This window comes from Larimichthys crocea, chromosome XI, assembly GCF_000972845.2.
Source record: "Larimichthys crocea isolate SSNF chromosome XI, L_crocea_2.0, whole genome shotgun sequence".
NCBI lineage: Eukaryota > Metazoa > Chordata > Actinopteri > Sciaenidae > Larimichthys > Larimichthys crocea.
Genome location: NC_040021.1, coordinates 18203024 through 18223506, shown reverse-complemented (window position 1 = coordinate 18223506; position 20483 = coordinate 18203024). Strand labels below are relative to the sequence as shown.

General features: G+C 43.7%; 1 protein-coding gene across 8 annotated transcripts in view; it reads right to left on the bottom strand.

The window, feature by feature from the left end:
• enah (ENAH actin regulator) overlaps window positions 1–20483 on the bottom strand; it is a 118825-nt gene that overhangs the window by 16242 nt on the left and 82100 nt on the right. For all 8 annotated transcript variants that reach the window (XM_027284177.1, XM_027284176.1, XM_027284175.1 and 5 more), the window contains 2 exons: window positions 17709–17781; window positions 2982–3304 (listed from right to left, as the gene is read on the bottom strand). In XM_027284177.1, the coding sequence (XP_027139978.1) occupies window positions 2982–3304; window positions 17709–17781 (396 nt within the window). The remainder of the gene's footprint in view (window positions 1–2981; window positions 3305–17708; window positions 17782–20483) is intronic.

The following is a 20483-nucleotide window of genomic DNA, read 5'->3' as shown; positions in this document are numbered from 1 at the left end:
ATTAATCCACTGTTCACCTTCTGCTCCACTTCCCCTCGCTCGTGATGTAATTCTACATTCATGACTGGATTTTAGTTCTTTGCACTGACAGAACATTAACTGACTTCTATTGCAGTCAGTTCAGACGTTCTCACAGACACGGTTCAGGTTGACATGTAATACGTGCATAATCAGTCATAATGCACAAACATTCCCTCTCAGATACGTACCACCACCTTGACCTGAGTGTGCTGGGTCAGTCACACACACAAACACACACGCACAGAGCAGGAACAGTACAGGAATTCACCTAACCAGCAGTCACAAGACTCTTTTCATCTGTGGGAATCCTTTCAGCTTCTCCAGCTCAACCTTCCGACAGCTCGTGCTGGATTCACCATTCATCCTCTTTTAACCGGAGTCAATGCTCAGTCAGACTTCCACTCCACCACACACACACACACACACGTCTCTTTTTCATTAACAGAGGTTTCCTTTACGCTTTATTTCTTCTTCTGGCTTCTGCCGACTTTTCCACCCACTGTTCTACACTACTACACTTCACTGCCTCCTTCCTCGTCTCTCTCATCCTCCTCTCCCATCACTGAACTCTGACCTTTTCCATCCTTCTCCATCATTTCACCACCCCCTTCTCTTCTTCTTTCATTCTCCGTCTCTCTGTAGCTCTGGGCGGCTCATGTGACCGAGAGGCCCCAGCTTTTTTTTGCTCTGCCGTTCCACAATCATCAGTGTGCCGTCAGAACACACCGATTACACGGTGAGCTGGACACGAGCACACGAGAATGTGAAGCGCACGTGCAAACACACGCAAGAAGACGTGAAAGCCATACTGAAGGCGAGCTCCTCTGAACCAAACTGACAGGGACAACTTCAACATCAAGAGCGGCAAAAAAAGGAACAGACCCAACCACCTAAATATAATAAAAACATTTTAAAAAATCCATCTTCAGAAATCTAAATAAAAACCTCTATCCAATATCCTTTTATTTGTCTGTGTTCTTTTCTAGAATTGATCGACGAAGTTTAATTATTGAACTTAAACATTCTTTTATTAAAGGAGCCTGCACCACAAAGAAAAGGTCCATTTTTATTCTAAATACCAGCTGGATTTCCTCTAAAATCCTGCATCAGTCAGCTGTTCTGAGGACGGTTTGTGTGTCAATTTTGTGATTAAGCAAACAGTGACAGTGCGCAGCTTTCACAGTTACACACACACTTCAGATCAGCAGACGTTAGTAGCAGGCACTTCATTGACTTCAGTGTTACTGCATAACCCATGGACAGCAATCACTGCAATCTGCTGATTAAAAGACGCACGCGCACAGACACACACTCTCACACACACACACACACACACACACACAGTTATCCAGAAAGTGTTAGGTGTTAAATCACAAGTTCACATCAAACCCAACAGATGCATCAAAATGCGTGTGTGTATGTGTGATCCCGAATGCTTGTTTTCTGTGTGTTTTGCGTGTGACATGTGTAAAATTAAAGATGCACACACACTTATCCCTGGGGGTCTCACCAGCATTCTCCCTGATGATATATTTTTAGCCTCTGATTAACACCTCCAAACTTTGTGTGTGTGTGTGTGTGTGTGCGTGTGTGTTTATGCATGCATGTTAATAGGACAAGCACTGAAGCGTGTCACACGCCACATTGCCTTCCCCACTGACCCAAACCAATCAAATGTAGCGGACTCTGTCACATGACCAAACCCTGATCCACTACAGCTCTGCTCTTCCACCTGTGGCTTCTCCTGGTCCCTGCTGCTGGATGTCAGTGTGATCAAATATTTCACCGAGACTGAGCTGAGCTGTGAGTGTAGCCGTTTGTGCTCAGAGTTCACTGAGCAAAGGACTGTCAAAGTTAATAAACTGGGGATTTGAAAGAAGAATCTGCAGGAAGTGACAGTTTCCTCTCATGTCAGGCTGTTCTGCATACCATCATTACTACATCTTTATTAGATCTGTGTGTGTGTGTGTAAAAATAATGTACTCACCCCTAACGTCACGTGCAAAGACTCGCACATTCATTTACCCCCCATGCCCCAGTGTCTTAGCAATCTGTTCATAGCGCCTGTCCAGCCTTTGGGCGGATGAGCAGAGTGTGGGCCGTGCTGTAGCTTAGTGCTAACAGTGCTATCACAGACTGGGAGCTGCTCTCCAGTCAGAAGGTTTTCACCTCGCGTGTTTCAAGTCCTGCATCTAGTGGCTTCTTAAGGCCGTTAGAGCGGAGCTGTCTTTATTGTTAGCAGCTTCCACTCTAGTTTCTCCTTCAGCGGCACCTCAAAACATTACGCCTTCATTCCTACATACTATACAGGTTTACTAAGAATATCTTCCAGTTGAATCTCCAAACTACATGCTAAAATCGAAGCAGTGATATGTATAGCAGTGTTCACAGTTCACGCTGGCAGTCAGAAAGTTCAGTATATCCTGCATATTTAAAATCACTTGAGCTGCTGTCGTTGTTGATGCACACTGTTCTCCCACAATGCAATGCACAAAGGGCCTTCTCGCAGCTGCAAAAGTGCAACCCCTGGATGAGGAACGAGTCGATCCAAAGTCAGAGTTTCCTGTCAGCGTCAAACAGTTTTACTTGAATTCTGACAGTTTACTAAGACAACTGACATATAGTGCAGTGTATACTGCGCACAGTGAGGGTGTAGTATGGAACTGGGACACGCTGAAATGATTTACATTTACTCTGGAGGGAGATTCTTATTAGAATATCCACTACTAACTGAGTGTACCATGCAGCGTGCAGTCTGCCTTTGCCAAGTAGTACACTAGTGAAGCTTCATGGCCTCCATGCCAAACAAGCTTAAGATTTCTCTTCTGAAGACGATCTGTACTGATCTACTGCTCAGAGTAAGGACATATTCAAATTTTAAGATATTATAAATGAGCTTCAGTCCAGTGCTGTGTGTGTGTGTGTGTGTGTATAACAGGAAACCAAAGTGCATCACTCACCGGCGTTGGAGATGCGTCTCCCTCTCTCCCAGTCCTGCTGCTCTCTGTCCAACTGCTCCTGCTGCTCCCTCTCCATCCGCTCTCTCTCCGCCTTCTCCCGCTCCATCAGCTCGCGCTCGGCGCGCTCCTGCTGCTCCTGGCGTTCGCGCTCCAGCCGCTCCCTCTCCGCCTGCGCCTCCCTCTCCTGACGCTCCCGGTCCTGACGTTCGCGCTCCTGTCGCTCGCGCTCCAGCATCTCCCGCTCCAGGCGCTCGCGCTCCTGACGCTCCCTCTCCTGACGCTCGCGCTCCATCTCCTTCTGCTTCTGCAGCTCCTGAAGCTGCCTGGAGGAGGAGAGGAAAGAGGAGAGGAAACAAATGAATGCCAAATTCACACCACGTCATATCTCTGGTGAAAACAGAAGTTGTGTTTGAGCAGATTCTCCTTCATGTGATCTTTCTTTAAACTAACTTGAACAGATGAAGTGAAAGACAGAAGGAGGGATAGCAGAATGAGTAAATAGGAGTAAATTAGTGTGGGGGCCTGTTTGACCCCCACCCCATGATCCACAGGCAATTACTGCTCCCATTACATAAGACATGTCATTATATAATAATTGCTCTTAGGCATGCTGTTATCCAACCACAGCCAGCTCTGCTCAAATTTGGACTCATTAAAAACCACACACACACACACACACACACACACACACAGAGCTGAGGTCTGCGTGTGGTGAGAAGCCTTCCATGGCTGCACACACTGTGTCTGTGTCACTGTGTCACAAGAAAACAAAGCCAAAGATAAAAAACACTCTTTTGTTTTTTTCATTATTTTTTAAAATCAAAATCACTACATGTAAAGCGTGGTGTGTTCAGGGACGTTTTCCTCAGTGCTAAGTGCGCCTGCAGATCCAGGTTTGGTCACTAGGTGTCAGCAAAAGGCAGCAGTAGAAGGACTGGTGCAGTGGCAGTGGAGGGAAACCATGTAAGTAGTGAGTGTGTGTGTGTGTGTGTGTCCTTGTGTGTGGCTCTGCATGTAAATGATTTTTATTTCTAAGATTTGATGCTGTAACGTTCCCTGTGGTGAAACTGGACCGCCGAGAGCAGTTTGTATGAGAATATCGAGCGAGAACGAGAACCACAGTTACGTATGCAAACACACTGCTCCATACATGCAGCAAGGACTGAATGAAAATGTGAATACAGCCGTTACAGGATGTTACAAACAGCATCAAGAGAGAAGAACAATAAAATACATTTCGAGACAAAGCATTCAAATATGAAATCAAATGACAGAACAGTTATTCGGCATTTACAGGATGTGCAAAAAATATAATGCCCCGTACTCACATGAACAAGTGTCTTGTAGAAGTATAAATGGAAAAGCTACAAAACCAGCCCTTCATCCCAACTGACAGGTGATCGATTTCATGAACAAATAAACAGCAAGGAGGGCGTGTGTGTGTGTGTGTGTGTGTGTGTGTGTGTGTGTGTGAACCAGGGGAAGAAGGAGAGAGCCAAAATGCGAAGGGCATAACAGATGCAAACTGTGGGAGGTTGGAATCTATCAGGTTCACACACACACACACACACACACACACACACACACGGTTCCCAAGAAATCTGTCTTTAAATTGGGACGTGTCAGCTGTCTTGTCACGTTCTATGATTTACGTGGTCATAAAGCAGTGGCTGTAAATGAGCGAGCGTTACATTCATAAATTACACAAACAACGAGAGAGATGGTGGGAACAGGGGCTAAATGCCAACACACACACACACACACACACACACACACACACACACACACACACACATATATTAAGTGAAACGCTGTCAGGTTATCTGCCCTCACTCATCCTGTTCTGAGCTGAATGCTGACTCACAGATGAAAGTCAATCATCAGCATAAATGTTGCTTCATGCAAACACTCACTGGTGACAGGTTTGGACCAGCAGGTTTGCACACACGCACACACACAGTAGTGATGTCATGTTCCCATGGTTCTGGGAGTTGTTCTCGTGCATCAGGCTGCTGTGACAAACCCTCCTGACAACAGATGGGCAAACACGTCCACTGTCTTCATGTGTATGTGTGTTCAATACACAAAATGTTATTGTCCGTATTCCAAACTCAGGAAGGCAGCTGGCTGATGCCAGGAGAGTGTAACAAGTTTAACAACCAATTCAAATCCTAAATTTGGCCTGATGATGATTTTAAAAAGCATGTTGGCATTTTTCTGTGATAATGAGGTCATCAGGAGAGCTGACTATAAAATAAACCAGGACTTTTGATTAGTTGCTCATTCAGTGGGCTGGAGACTGAATGTGACTATCAAAAGTTTGAATCTATAGAAGTTTGATCTGACAGACTGATCGAAGTTTAGTTTTCTAACTTCAGAGACTACACATTTTATTTTGGCAAACCTCTTCATTACTCGTGCATTGAGCATTTGGTGTATTTAACTGAGACTAATATCAAAACATTTAAAAACATATTATGGAATCCCGAATTACGTTTCACAAGATTTATTTCCTTCTCGGGCACCAGGATATGTGCATGTGTGCACTAAAATCACACTCATGCTGCATTCTGTCTCAGTGGAGGGACACTTCATTGCCTTCGGGTTCCCCTTAAGGTCAGCTCGACTTCCCCTCAGGACAGACAACAAACACTGTCGTCCAGTCCAGGCGTGTGGATCAGAGATTAGAGATGAATGATATTGGATTTTTGCAGATATCGGATAAGCAGATATTTTCCAACTCATTTTGCATGATATGGATATATGTAGATATTTATTCTTCATCTATGTGCATACATAACATATAATTATGGCTACTGTTATCGTGACTGGCAGATGCAGACATTTATTATTCCTCCAACAGTCACTTGAAGGAATAATAAAACTACTGCTGACACCTTTTTATTACTGGTGTGTTTCTCTTTAGTCTTGGTTTTGGTCAAATGGCAATCACTGATAATAAACAATCAGAACTTTGCTCACAGTTTGGAGCACTGCAGGCGTGTCCTGTCCGCATAATTAACACCTCATCATATCAGCAGAAATGTTCTTTTTGGACCGATGTCTATGATTTCATTTTAGAGCCTCGACCAGCCATCAGACATGCCAATATCATGTTGGTGTTTTTTGACTTGTGGCGCTCGTTAGAGTTTCTTTGACACAGTCCAAATAATGCCAGTCCAAATAATTGGTCCTTTACCATTCTTCAGGAAGATATTAAAGCATTAACAAACTATCAGAAATATACTGAGACAAAAACCCTGATATGTTTTTCCTAAAAGACTCCTCAGCACCGTCCAGTTTACCTCCACCTTTACCCTCCACACTCCTCTGACAAATGAGTGTCTGTGAAACATAACAAGGTGATTAACAACAGAAACATGAGCAAAGAAGATGATAAGATGTCCAAAAGTAAGTCTCTAAATGTGTCTCACAGTCCTCTCACAACCCCTTCTCCCTCACACAGCTTCACCCAGAGGAGAGGATCTAATCAGTGAATTTAGCTGTGACATGGCTGCAAAGCGCTCAGGGGCTCAGATCCACAGGATTATCCTGACCAATGAGATGCAAGCGAGAGGTGTGAAGGGGATTCTCCCTTTATGTCTGCTACACCTCAATCTCCTTCACCCTCATATCTATATCTATGCAGGAGTGAGAATAGAGCTGCTTGCCATCTTTACATCGACAGACAGAGAGAGAGAGAGAGGGGGGAGGATGGAAGGAAAGGATTTAGGAAGGGAGAGCAATGTAAAAAATATATAACCACACAAACACGCGCAACACAGTTCTCACGGTGTCTCAGTGGTCCTTACAGAAACATGGGGGGAACCTGGAATTATGGCTGATGGACGCGTGGCAGGCCACGTCTTTGAGGACCTCACAGTCCCCTGTGAGAGGGGAGGGAAGAGGGGGCTCCCTTCTCGTACTCTAATACATCCTCTCTGACAGTAAATGAGTCCCTGTGGGCTCGTCTGCATCATCAACGCAGCTTTCATGGAGGAACACAGCTCCTGATGAAACGGTGTAATCGCAGGGTCCCACGTCTTTATTACTCCATTCCGCACAAAGACGACTAACAGCCAGCAGCCGAAAGCTGGCGGGCTGCAGCTGGTACAATTTGTCTAACAGCAACGTTGGCAGGTAACTCTCCATCTTCTCTGTTCAACATCCATAGGTGCTTTGTTAATACAGTGACAGAAGTGTGAAGGAAGTTCACTGATCAAACCAATGTGGTTAAAGAGCTGCTACATGTATATGACCAACCTTTCCACTCATTTAAATATGGCAGAACTAAAGAAGCAGGCAGTCTCTCTCTCTTACCACACACACACACACACACACACACACACTTCTTATATCTGTTAAATGCACAGAGGATCACAGGGGGTTGGTGCTGATGCAACCGACAGGCAACATACAGTACTCTGAGCAAAGTGCAGAGGAGCTCCCAGCTGTCACCATCCGCAAGGTAAATGATGGATTTTTTTTTTCCACAACTCACCTGGCGCTTTAAGATCATTAAATGACCACAGTGCGATAGTTACATTTGAGTTGTGGAAGGGTTGAAGCAGAGTGTCCCGACAAACAGTTGTAATAACGTGAAGAGCGTGTCCGCACGTTTAACACCCGCACGGTTCCGCATTAAAAAGCAGCAACATGAAAAGTTAGTGCTGAAGTTAGGAGATGTTTTAAAACTTCGCTCTACTTATTTTTTAATGAAATAATTCAAGTTGGAGACAAAAGCTTACTCACTAAGGAATATGAAAAGTCCACAGCCTCATTGAAAGAATAAAGTCTTTCATCTTAATCATAAAAAGCTGTGGCATCATGCAGCTCCAGGACAGAAAGTTAGTTAAAGTGAAGTCTGTGTTATAAACTTTGGCTGCTTTGGTGTCCACACTGCAGCGGATGCTCCTCTTCAGGACGAGTAAGCAGTTTCCTCTTCATCCTGTACCTGTTACCTTTCAGCCTCTTTAACATCTAAGTCACCGTGTCACACGTTTTCCAGAGTGGCCTTCACTGTCAGAGCGAATTCCTGCAAAGAAATCTGGACTAGCAGAGACAGAGTCATTTATCTTGTGCCTCGCTTCATTTTTCTTCATTACGCTTGGTTTGGTGAGAGGGTGCGCTTGCAGAATCTGTCCTAATTAGAACATAGAGGCAACCTCAGCTGTACTGATGTTTAGCTGCACTCCTTCCTTTGTTGTGGTTAAACGGCTGCGCTGGACTTGATGAATGTCTTTTAGCTCGGAGGCTTTTTCAATTTACCCTGAAAGGACAACAGACCTGTGAATTAGTTACTTTGAGAGTCCTGCTAGAGTAAACCGTGTTCAGTCCTTTTTTTTTTTCTGCATGACAAAGTAGTGCACCGCCAGCTGCACACTCACCTCACCATGTGATTTATGAATGTAACACAAACTCACAGCATTCTCCTACGCAGGAGGTCATGACACTGTAAAACAATGTGCACACACATACTAACAAAACATTTTAGCACCCGTCCGCGCGTGTGTTAGGGCTGTCAACAAATATTACAAATTTGAGAATATATTCGAATATTAAAAAACAAAAAAATTAATATTCGACTGTGGAAAAAACCCATCAGCGGCTGCTTTGCGAGTGGACGTACTGCATTATGGGACAGGTCACAGGAGTTGCACTTGCACAGCGTCACTCACTGCTGAAAGTGAGACGCGACAAAAACTGTGGCAGATGCAGATGGCAGAGAGAAAAACGAAATGGCAGAAAGTTCAGACAACTCGGCAGCAGAGAGAGTGGTTTGAACTCCAAGCCACCTAGAAAGCCCTGTTTGGAAATACTTCAAATTTTGGTCAGTAGACGGCAAAAATGCAGAGCCTCGAGAAAAAGTTGTATGCAAGCTGTGTAAGCTGTGTAAGCTACACATTGGATGGTGAGCCTATGAGTTTACTACACGGCGTGGCGGTTGAGCCGATGTTGAGTGATAGTAACGCTCACCTTCTCAGCACACACACACAAACACACATTCCTGTGCAGTGAGAGCAGCTCGTCTCGCTGCCAAAACTTTACAAGTCCAACACACTCTGATTAAGAATGGGCGGCCGTGTGAGAGAAGCTCACACAGGCCGGTACACACGGTAGAAGTTAACCCGATCGCAGTCGCTTTGATTTAACACAAAAATGTGTCAGTTATTTAAGATTGTTGTAATAGTTTCTCCCTCAATTCAGGAACATCTGGAACTCCTGGTTTTGCTTCAGTTCTTTCCAGAAATACTGCCCCGTACAGATGCCAAGAAAGTCTCGGCTAAAGCTGAAAAAGTGGAGTGAAACTAAAGCTGAATAAAATGTTTTTTTTAAAGCAGATATGTTGACTTGTCAGACACAGATGTAACTAATAACATCACTAATTGCCGTGCTGCAATAATTGCTGGAATCATTAAGATCATTAGTTCCACCTGTGCTTTGACTGCTGTGAAAAAGGTCGATGATTCTGACATTTAGGAAGACGACTGCTGTGAATCAAGATTTATTGAGAAAGCAAAACAACATGCAAATCTGAAACAGGAAGGAAGGAAAGAACGAGCCCTTTGAGAGACGTTTGTGTTTAAAGTGACACGGTGTACATATTCTACCATGAAATAACACACTGAAATCATGCTGATGCTAAACTGAAATGCAATCAAGTGAATGTAGTCCCACACACCTGTTTCTGCACAATGCTTTACGACACTAAGTCACACACCACCAATTATTTGACTGATTTTGGTGAAACTGGATCATATTTTATGGAGAAAATATTTTTTTGTTTTCCCTCTGATGTCCTCTGCCTCAACTCTCTGTGATTTACAGAGTTTATGATGGACAGTGAAGTAAACTGCTGCCAACTGTAGCTGCCGTTAGCCAATGGTAGCTCAGTTTGTTAGCCGGGCTGCCCGGACTGTGAGCTCAGGGCACCGGGGTATGGTTGGATGCAGTCAAGAAGTGATGTTGGAATGGGCACCAGAACCGAAGCCTGCAAAGTAACCGGGCTCAGCACAGGCAGACCACGGCAGAGGAGACCAAAAAGGATAACCGAGGCAGCTATGAAGAGAAAATGAAAGACTGTCGGAGCAAGAAGTTGTGGGACAAGAGTAAATCTGGGACTGACTTTTAGTCGTTGGTGAGAGCTTGGTGAAATAAAAGGCTGAAAGACATATAGTCCATATATTCCGCAGTGGGATTACACTCCTACACTCATATACTACAATTTCTACATAATGTTGCTTTAAAAACTGTGTTTACAGGAGAAAAGGATGAGAATTACTGTTGAAAACATCATAAATTGAATGGAATAACAGAAAACCTTTAAGAGCCACAGAAAGGTCTGTTCTCGGGGTTGCACCCTGTTGGCTTCAGCTGGATGTCTAACAGTGATCAGTCTCATAAAATGTCGGTGAAATATTGTTGAGCTGTATTTTGGCATAATATGGCAAAGAGTGACTCAAAAATAATGGTGGACAGAGAAGATGTGAAAGCTTTGTGTGGACATTAGATACTTTTCTACCGTTGGAATCCACTGTAACTGACATATTTTGAGCCAACTAAGAACTTTTCACAGCCTGAAGTCTACGGGGAGATAAAAGTGGGTATGTCTTTTGTGCAATGTCAACTTCCAGAGCAGATCATGTCAATATGAACTATCGACAGTAAGCATTGCTCAGTGTATTTTGTCACTTCCAGGGGACCAGTGTAATGACTCCCACATTAAATCCCCTCGTCTCCACTGTCGACATGTTTCCTGCCTCTGATGGCTGAACCTAAAACAGGTTCAGCCTCGCAGGGAAACGTCACAGGATTCAAAGCTGTGAAAAGCCTCCTGCACGGTTTAACTGGCGTCTCGCTCGCCTCCTGACAAGAGTTGCCGAGGAAACCGTTGCTAAGGGAGTGTGGGCGGTGGCACAGCCTGAATCCCTGCACATGCACACATATTCCTCTCCTCTTTGCGACAACTTTACTATAACTGAGTTCAAGACACTCTGAGGCAGAGTCACAGAGGATTTGGGGTAATATTTGAAACATCAAATGGCTTTGTGTCGACATTAAGAGCCAAGGAACATGAAGGAGGACAGCTGTGAAGACACAACGTAAATACAACATTACATTAGGATGTGTAGTCAAAGGTTTGCAAAGGCACCCCAATACCAATTCAGTATTTCAGAGCAATAGTGTATTCATTAGCTACAAAAAGACTGATGAAGGATTTATCAGAATCATTTCACCTAACACAGCTATAATAAACCAAAACACTCCACTACATGATGACAAAGCTCAACAAGGAAGAGAAGAGTGTCATGAAAAGAGGTGGCGAATGTAAATTGGAAAGTGAATGAAACAGAAAGTGAGGATCCAGCAGCCATCCTGTTCAGTCTTGTCTGACATGTGTCTATATTGCAGCCACAGCCTGGAGACACTTCTGTGCTGCTCTGCGAGCTGCCACCTTCCTTTTTCCCACAAGCTAACCAGCTGGAACACTTATCCAGAGTTCCTCATGAGACACACACACACGCACACACCGTGCTCTCTTCGCTCATTTCCCTCCTGATCCAGTCAGTCTACTTACAGTTACACCGCCAACAGATATAAATCGATTTTCCAAAGTCATTTTGTGATTAAAGCCACATGCCAACACCACCACATCAAAGAATTTCCAATTAAACACACGTCTACATTTGTCTGAGAAGTTTGAGTTTTTTCTCAAACTTCTCATGCTTCGTACCGCCTCAGAAAATATTATCCTCTCCAAGAGCCACCATTATGATAAAATACAGGCAGGTTCATTCCTTATGAGATTATTTATTGTTGAATCGATTAAAAGAATGTGTATCCATGACGTTCTGATAAAATTAAACATGTTTAATATGATCAGAAAGTAGGTGCGCTCTGTTCAGCGCCAAACAGGAGGTGGCAACAGCTGAAAAAACTCCATCACACAAACATGACAGAAGGCGAAGTAACAGTGTTTTGAGCTGGTGTTTAACTGGCATGTATCTGATCCACCAAGCAGCTCTCATATTAGTGAGAAATGAAACAGTGCATCTAACTAAAAGAGGCTGGTAGCGAGTTCTTGAACTGTTGATCCGAAATGTAAAGTCTGTACAGAAATACACTTTCTTTACGGATGGTCTATATTGATGACGAATCTGCCCCTCTCTATCTTTAACTCAACCGGTCGTGGTGGATGACCGTCCACAATTGAACTTGGGTCTGCTCGAGGTTTCTGCCTGTTAAAAGGAAGTTTTTCCTCACCACCGTTGCCAAGTGCTTGATCATAGTGGAACTGTTGGTCTCTGTAAATAATATTATAAAGAGTATGGTCTACACCTGCTCTGTATGAAAAGTGTCATGAGATAACTGAAGTTATGATATGGTGCTATATAAATAAAACTGAATTCGAACTGAATGGACAAGCAACTGTCGACATATGAAGTCCTTTATCTTGTGATGTGTTTTTACAGACCATAATGAATTGTTCAAATGTCATATTTCTTAAAGGAAGTTTGGTTTATTCAAACTGCTAAAATGTTTATTTTTGAACGAAACACTAGGTAACTTAAGTATGATAAGGTTGTCTGACACTGACTGCTGTTAGTGGTTTGATGGTTGTGTATTGATCACTGACGGTAGCTGATCAGGTTTATTAGTTAGTGTAATGTTAATGTAATGGTGGTTAGAACACCTGTATATGTGTCTATATCAGCACTCATGGAACATCTCTTGTCCAATGAAATGACTTCAGAGCTAATTGTTATATACTGTTATATTGCCATGATTGTTCTATAGTCTTCAGTTGTACATGCGTTTATCTTTCATTTGCCACTTTGCCACAAGTGACAACTGTGCTAAACCTCCAGGGACCCTGAAGTCTGTTGGCCTGGACTCAGCGGCTCGCCTGGTTGGCTCACAGAACCACGAAATGTTGTCTGAATGGACAGGAGCCCAGATGGACCATATGGACCTACTCTAGTGAGGACCCAGTCCAAGTGTGCAATACACACACACACACACACACACACACACACACACACACACACACACACACACACACACACACACACACACACACACACAGTGTGCCATGCGTCCCCCTAACATAAGACCCTCCAACCTTGTTATCAAAGCCAGCAAACACATGGTTTTAGAGGCGCCCGTGTGTGTGACTGTCATTTGAGGATATATGCTGATGTGTTTGTGACATCACAAAGCATGTTGCCGTCAGCAGCTTACTGCTAACAGCTAGCACAAACCTATCACACGTATTCACATCCTTCTCCTCCATCTCATTCCATTCCTTCATTCAAGGCGATGCAACACATCTCCTCTCTCTCCCCAGCACACACTCCCATGCTCCCACGCACCACCCGGCTATTTATACCACGGCCTATTATTTCCAGCTCATGTCTTTTTAATCGGAGGGTAGCACCCTGCATTTCTGAACAGGTGGTTTATCCGCACTCTTTCCCTCAGCCGTCCATGAAGTCACTCGCATATGCGGTGAATATTTCTATCAATCACTGCTGGAGCGCCACGGCGTCCTCTGCCCTCTTCATCCATCTTTGTCTCGATGAAAAGGAGGATTAAAGAAGAGGCGGAGGTGGAAGCAGATGCGTTGAGGGGCGGAGGACATACAGTGAGACTGAAAAGAAGATGTGCTTCATATTTCCCTGCTGTCATGTGACCCTGTGGAAAATCCCATTACAAAGACATCTGAGAGTTTCCAGCCACTGCATGGATGAATGATGTCAGTGTTTACTCCACACACAGAGCGGAGAGCCACAAGTGAGGATGAGGAGGCCACGCTGATGAGCGAGGAATGTGTCTGACTGAACATGTGTGGTCGCCCAGGAATGAGGCGGTCCATTCACTGGTCAGTTGATCTTATTTAATGAGGCAGAGAGGAACACTCAGCCATATCGGCAGCTCCATATGTTTCCTCTTCCTTCCGTCTCCATTTGAGTCTTCAGTGTGACACACATTCTAACTAAATTAAGTAACACAAAGTCACGTTCTCTGAGTCCACTGCTGTCGTCAAACAAAAAGTCATTAAGCTTTACGTGCCCAAAAATGTGTTTAGATGGTTTAAGATCTGTGGTGGAAACTCTTGACTGCATGTTCTTAGAACAGAGTGTAGACTAGCGACAGTATTCGTCTAAGGTTACAGGTAGGGAGGCAAAAGAAATGTTCAAACTATGTATCAATAAACTTGCATATCATAGAACAACCAGTTTAATGATCAATGATTAAGCGGTTGCCATTGTTAGCAGTGTTAGTGGGCGTCGTTGCAGTGGTGCCTGGATATTTGCCCTCAATAAACTCTGTGGGAGGAGGAGGAGGCCGATCTCTATAGTCTGTGCAGCACAGATAGGTTGGACCCTAACCCCACCTGTATTACTGTTGAGTGTTCATTTCACACCCTACGGTGGAGGATGAATGATAGCAGTCTACAGTGGAGGCTCTTTGCTGTAAAGCGGGCACAGTATGTGCACCATCAGGGTTTATCAACTGCGACTCAGGAACCCAGAGCAGACCTGGTGTAGATCTGTGTTCAACATTTTGTTCGAGCAGGCACAAAGGAGTCTGCCTATGCTGAAGGTTGTCGAACGTCCAGTGATGGAGGTGTTCTGATCTCCGTACTAAGGACAGTTTAAACTAGTTAGGCATAGATGGACAGAGCTCGGCTCCTCGGGTGAGATGAGATGTCTGAATACATATATATGTAAAGCATATAAAGCTGTATAAACAGAACAGGATACCACATTTGAGGTAAAGCTTCGATTGATTTCTGGATACCTGGATCTTCCGTATTGTGTGGCTCATAGAACAAAGGCACTAGAGACTTCAGCTGATTGAGCTACTAACTTTTGGTTTAGCCTTCCGTTAACTCGATAAACTTATTTAATTATGCCTTTCCTCTACGCTTTTATTTACGTTATTGGACTAAAGGGATCAAGTTCTGATTTCAAGAGGGTTACGACACTCAAAAAAATGTATTCACTGTTTTACAGCCACTTCTTTCACAATATAAGTTTATGTGACCTAACAGACACCACTGCTGTCATTACATAGTGTGTCCGCTATGTTAAATGTCTTGGGGGCTTGATATAAAGTCAGAAAGAACTAAATTAAACTTGACATGAAAGAGAACCTGGATACTGTGTGATCATGAAAGCAGGGAGCTGAATATTTAAGTTTATAATGTTTCACACAAGCAACACGAGACTCAGCATGTGGTTAGCGTGCATGCTAATGCACCATTTAAAACTGTTTGGTCTGGTTGTTAAAAGAATACCTTACAGGTCAGCCGAAGCTACAAAGTTATTTATGTTAGTGATTTAAATCCTTGAAATGCTTTCAAGAACGTTTATGAAACATTTCCAACAGACGTTAGCGTGCAGATGTTTTTTTACTCTTCCAATAAAGAACTGACAAAACTGACGGGATTCCTGACAGTGGCTTTACTGCAAATCTGACAATGTTTGTTGGCCAAACACACCTTCAACATCTTCTTCATCTTCCAGAGTTTACAGGAAGAATCAGGAGGCTGATGTGACAGCGTGCTGCCAATCCATTACTACACTTCCCTCCCCACTCCTCTCTTTCATCCAGTTCTCACTCGGCTTTATACATCCTCTACTCGCTCTCCCACCGGGCTGATACTGGCCTCTGTATCAGCAGATGAACTCAGTCATTGATCCGTTCACTGCCTGTCTGTCACCCGCTGCTAAATATGGAGCATGACTGGAAACCGAGCAGGGAGGGGTAAGAAAAAGAAAGGCAAATGAAGCTAGACGGAAACAAAAGGGTGAAAGTCAGAGAGTTTAAAGGGGGATGAAAGAAAAGGAGGAGAGAGAGAGGCAGACCTGGCAGCCAGATCCATCAGACTCTTTCAGACCTACAGAGTCTGTAAAATTCCTGGCAGATCCAAGTTCACCTTAAACTGAATTGGAAGCACCATTGACTCACACCTGAAGAATGCTTTACCACTTGTGTGTGTGTGTGTGTGTCTGTGTGTGTGTGTATGACAGAGAGGAAGAGAAACAGAAGATTGCGTGTCTGTAGGATAACAGAATGAACATATTTTAGCACCGTCATCCAGAGGGAATCTAACCCTCATAGTAGTGTTGGTGCCTTGCTCCAAATCAGCTGAGGCAAATCCAACAGGTCCATTCAGACCCAGATGAACACACCTGCATGTCGACATCACTTCAGTCATTGTAATTAGTTTCTAACTTGTGAACAGTGATCACATCAACATCCAAGTCATGATTATGACTGAAGAATCAGTATCTTGCTCAGGGACATGCAGACTGGAGGAGCCGGGGATCAAACCCCTGATCATCTGATTAGTGGATGATCTGACCAAACCAAAGTTTACTTTTCCATCTTTTCCATCCATCCATCATGACATGAACACGACACCCATGATTTATATGGAGAAATGAGCAGTGAATTGATATGGTGTACAGCTTAAAGTCAGTGTAAAATAAGAATAAATGTGTGCTCTGAGTTTGTCAGACCAAAGAAAAAAGTGTTATTAACCACCCAGCCAAATTTGAATGATTAAAAATATCGTCTAGTTTATGAAATTAGGTGTCAAAATCAGGTAAAAATGAGCAGGAGCAGCTCACTCACTCACGCCCACTTGTGGGAGCATTCAAGCAGCCATTTTGAAGTGACTGAAATCTGTCAGATGAGTTCAGAAAATGACATGACTAACTTTGAAACACTGAGTGAGATGAATTTATCTCTATCTCTCTGCTAGTGGTGCAGAGGTATGCTCAGGGTGGCCTCATCGCGTCATCGAGCCACCCTTTAAGGACCGCCCACAAAATCCTGGACTGAAAACTGGTGAAAAACACTTTGAACCTCTAACGCCACATTTCAGTAATATATAGTTCGAAGTAACATGTTTCACATGTTTTCAGCAACTATTTTCCAACATATTTCATGCATTTTGAAAGAAATCTCAGAATTGCCTTTACACAGACTTTAAAGTCTGCGGCCATGATGCATTGATTATGTTTAATGTGGAAGCTGTGCGTCTCTAATGGTTCCAGGTTGTCCATCGTGGCGTGCGTGCACCGCTCATCTGAACTGTTACCAAAGCAGTCGTCATCGTTTGGCTCGTGTCACAGATACTGAAGTTAGATGTTTATGTCTCCGTGTGTGGTCGTGTATTGGGATGGGGGGGGTGGGGTGAATAGAAAATGCTCCACCTTCGCCTGCTCTATTCACAGCGTCCATGACCATGTCACAGCTGTCACTGTGTACAGACATACTACATTCAAGGTAAGCAGCAGCATGTCCATGTGAAAGTGTGTCTATGTGAAAGTGCGTGTGGGCAATTCATTGTAATTAAAGCCTTGAACAAGCTTTCTGGTGAACAGGTTCCAAACCTTAGCCAACAGCTGGCCTCCATTAATACAGCTCTATGTGTGTGTGAGAGCCTGTGTGTGTGTGTGTGTATGCAATGTGTTTTCTAGCTGTTCCAGAGCCTCATTATTACCTGAGGGAAAGAGTGGCCTTGTATGGGGAAGAAAAACAACTCTGAGTGTGCAGGGTTTGTCTGAGTGCATGTGTGTGTATGAGTGTGTGTGAGTTAGAAGAACAGAAATGTAGGTAAAGCGAGAGAGAGAGAAGAAATGAGGTGAACACACTTTACATTTAAAAATCTAAACTATTGTTCCAAATGCTAACATAACCTTTGCTTACCGTCTCTGCACGTCCATCTCCTCTGGTGTGGGGCCATTCTGAACCTGGGGGCTCTGTCTGGGCAATGTGGGGCCTGTAGAGGGCGACACACACACAGATAGACAGCTCCCGTTAGCAAACATCAACATCATCATCATCGTTCCTGTCTGACACACAAATCCTCCATGGTGCTTTTATAAACATAAAAATAGACCCACAGTCAGGAACAGAACTAAACCTATCACACAAAGTTATATCGAGCCACCGGTGTAGAGCGCTGTACGGAAATCTCCAAACAGTTTCAGGAGGGAAACAGGGAGAGACTGCTGGTCGTCATGGCAACGCGGCATTTGGCAAAAAAAAAAAAAAAGATCTGCAGGCTCTTCAGCTTCTGTAAGTCTTGGATGCAAAAGGGTCACGGGGAGTTTTTCTCTGAAGTCGCCTGCGTTACGGTTCACTTTAGTCAAACAGACTCTTCATATGGGGAGCGTTTGTTTTGTCTTTGCTGAGGGGCTGCGGCGGGTTCTCACTGCTGGAGTCAGTGTCATACTGTGAAATTATTTAGAATGATGGTGAAAATAGTATCTGAAGATCACAGTACATTCAAATAGATACTCAGGCCTGCACTGAATCTGTCTATAAGCAGAAGCAGACGGTAGCTGAGGCAGGCAGAGGACTAGACCTGTAGTCACATGTTTACATGAGGTCCAAACATACAGTATATGAGCAGAACATTAAATGAGCCACATAATCAGATTTCATACACCACTGCCTGCTACACTGCACATTGATCTGCATTAGCATTTAGATGCATGTGAATGTTGTTCAAGTTCATTCAGACAAGAGACCGACCGGACCAAAGGAAATGTACTCACTGTGAAGAATGAACAAATTCTTTTTGTTTTACATCATTTATATGAAGCTGTTTGTGTTTAAAGATTCTTTTTTTTAAGCTTTATTTCTGACAGAGACAGCTGAAGAGTGACAGGAATGTGTGGAGAGAGAGATGAGGAATGACATGCGGGAAAGAGCCACAGGTTGGATATGAACGCTTCCGCAGCAAGGACTGAGCCTTCGTACGTGGCTGCTCTACCAAGTGAGCTAAACGCTGCCAAATGACATTTATGTCATAGTTTTCCATCCATCCATGGTAAATGGATGGCTGCCATTAGTTTGAGGAGCTAACCATTCACACACCGATGGTGCAGCTTTCGGGAGCAATTTGAGGTTCAGTATCAAGGACACTTGACACTGACACTGACATGCAGACTGGAGGGGATCGAACCACTGATGATCTGATTAGTGGATGACCCGCTCTACCTCTGAGCCACAGCTGCCCCTGTCTGTTCATCCATCCATCCATCCATCCATCCATCCATCTGTAACCGCTTCTCCTCATCAAAATTTAAAACTATGATATACCGTGACGGTGGGGCTAGAGTCTATATCATAGTTTTACATTTTGTAAAAAAGTATGTTTATACCTACAGAAGAGCACTGGGGCCACATGTTAAAACTCAAATACATTTTTCACACATGGCCCTAATGCTCCTCCATACATATACACATATAGCACACTAAGAGTCTAAGAGAGAGAGAGACTAAGGTATTACTGAGTAAGGTTACTTCTTGTAGATGATGTACTGGTATGACTCCTCTTCTAAACCTCTGTCATTAGAGCAGGCACTGAAACATGAGCTGGTGTTTTTTGTGTGTGTTTTGTATGCAGACAGACCTCCAGAGGCGGGATGGAGTCATGATGAGGGCCTACACTCAAGGATCAACACAAGTAGGGAGCTGGTTTTGAAACAACAAAGATGAATGCCCAAAAGGGTCAAATTAAACCAGTGACCACACACACTGATAGCTTGCTTGTTCTTGTGCACAAATTAGTGGAATTACAGGTTTATATTTTTTACTTGAAATCATGATACAGACATCTATCAATCAGGAAGATCACTACAATCTTCCTCTTGTCTGTCTATGACTGGGTAAAACCGTAAACTGTCAGGCAGCTGAGAGAGAACTCAGCCTGAAACTGAATCAGTGGGTGTGGACGGAGATGAAAAGGGAACAGATTTGACTGCAATTAGTATTCAGCCAAGAATTAGTCTGAGGAGAGATGGACAGAAAGACAGAGATAAAAAAACAAAAAACAGGCAGAATCTGGGCTGCAGCCAGGCTAACGTCTGCATCTGAATACCAACATGCTCACACACATTACCCCCACTTAACACTGTCACTGCTATTGGCATTAGCTACTTTTCCACAAGAGAAGAAAACAGGGTTTGCCATGCCAGGAGTTAAAACAATCAAAGCACTTTAACAACAGTGGTTTGTTTTTTCAGGATTTTACAGAATTATCTCAGAATTGAATTCAAGACCTTTGGGTTCTCAGCTGGAAACAAATTTATGCCACGAGCAAGACACACAAGAGCAGTGACATGATGCAGAATTCAATAAGGCAGAAGAAACAAACTCCTGGAAACTCTGAGTGTCTCGACAAAAGTGTCAAAGGATGCAAGAGGATGAACACAAAGTCATCACAAACCCTGTGTGGTGGTTTGGCGTGACCTTGACTAAGTATGAGTAAGTGCTAACCATGACAAGAGTTAACAGGAAGCCAGAAATCGTGTTGGCAACGATGCTCTATAACAGAAGATAACACATTGAAAGCTGTGCCAATCAAGATGGTCTCCAAACCTGGTTTGGAAGTGTTGTGAACGTTGTGTGGATAGATCAAGATTGTGTTGTAACGCAGACGTTCAGGAAGTGCAGTTTTAGTTCAGTTGTTAT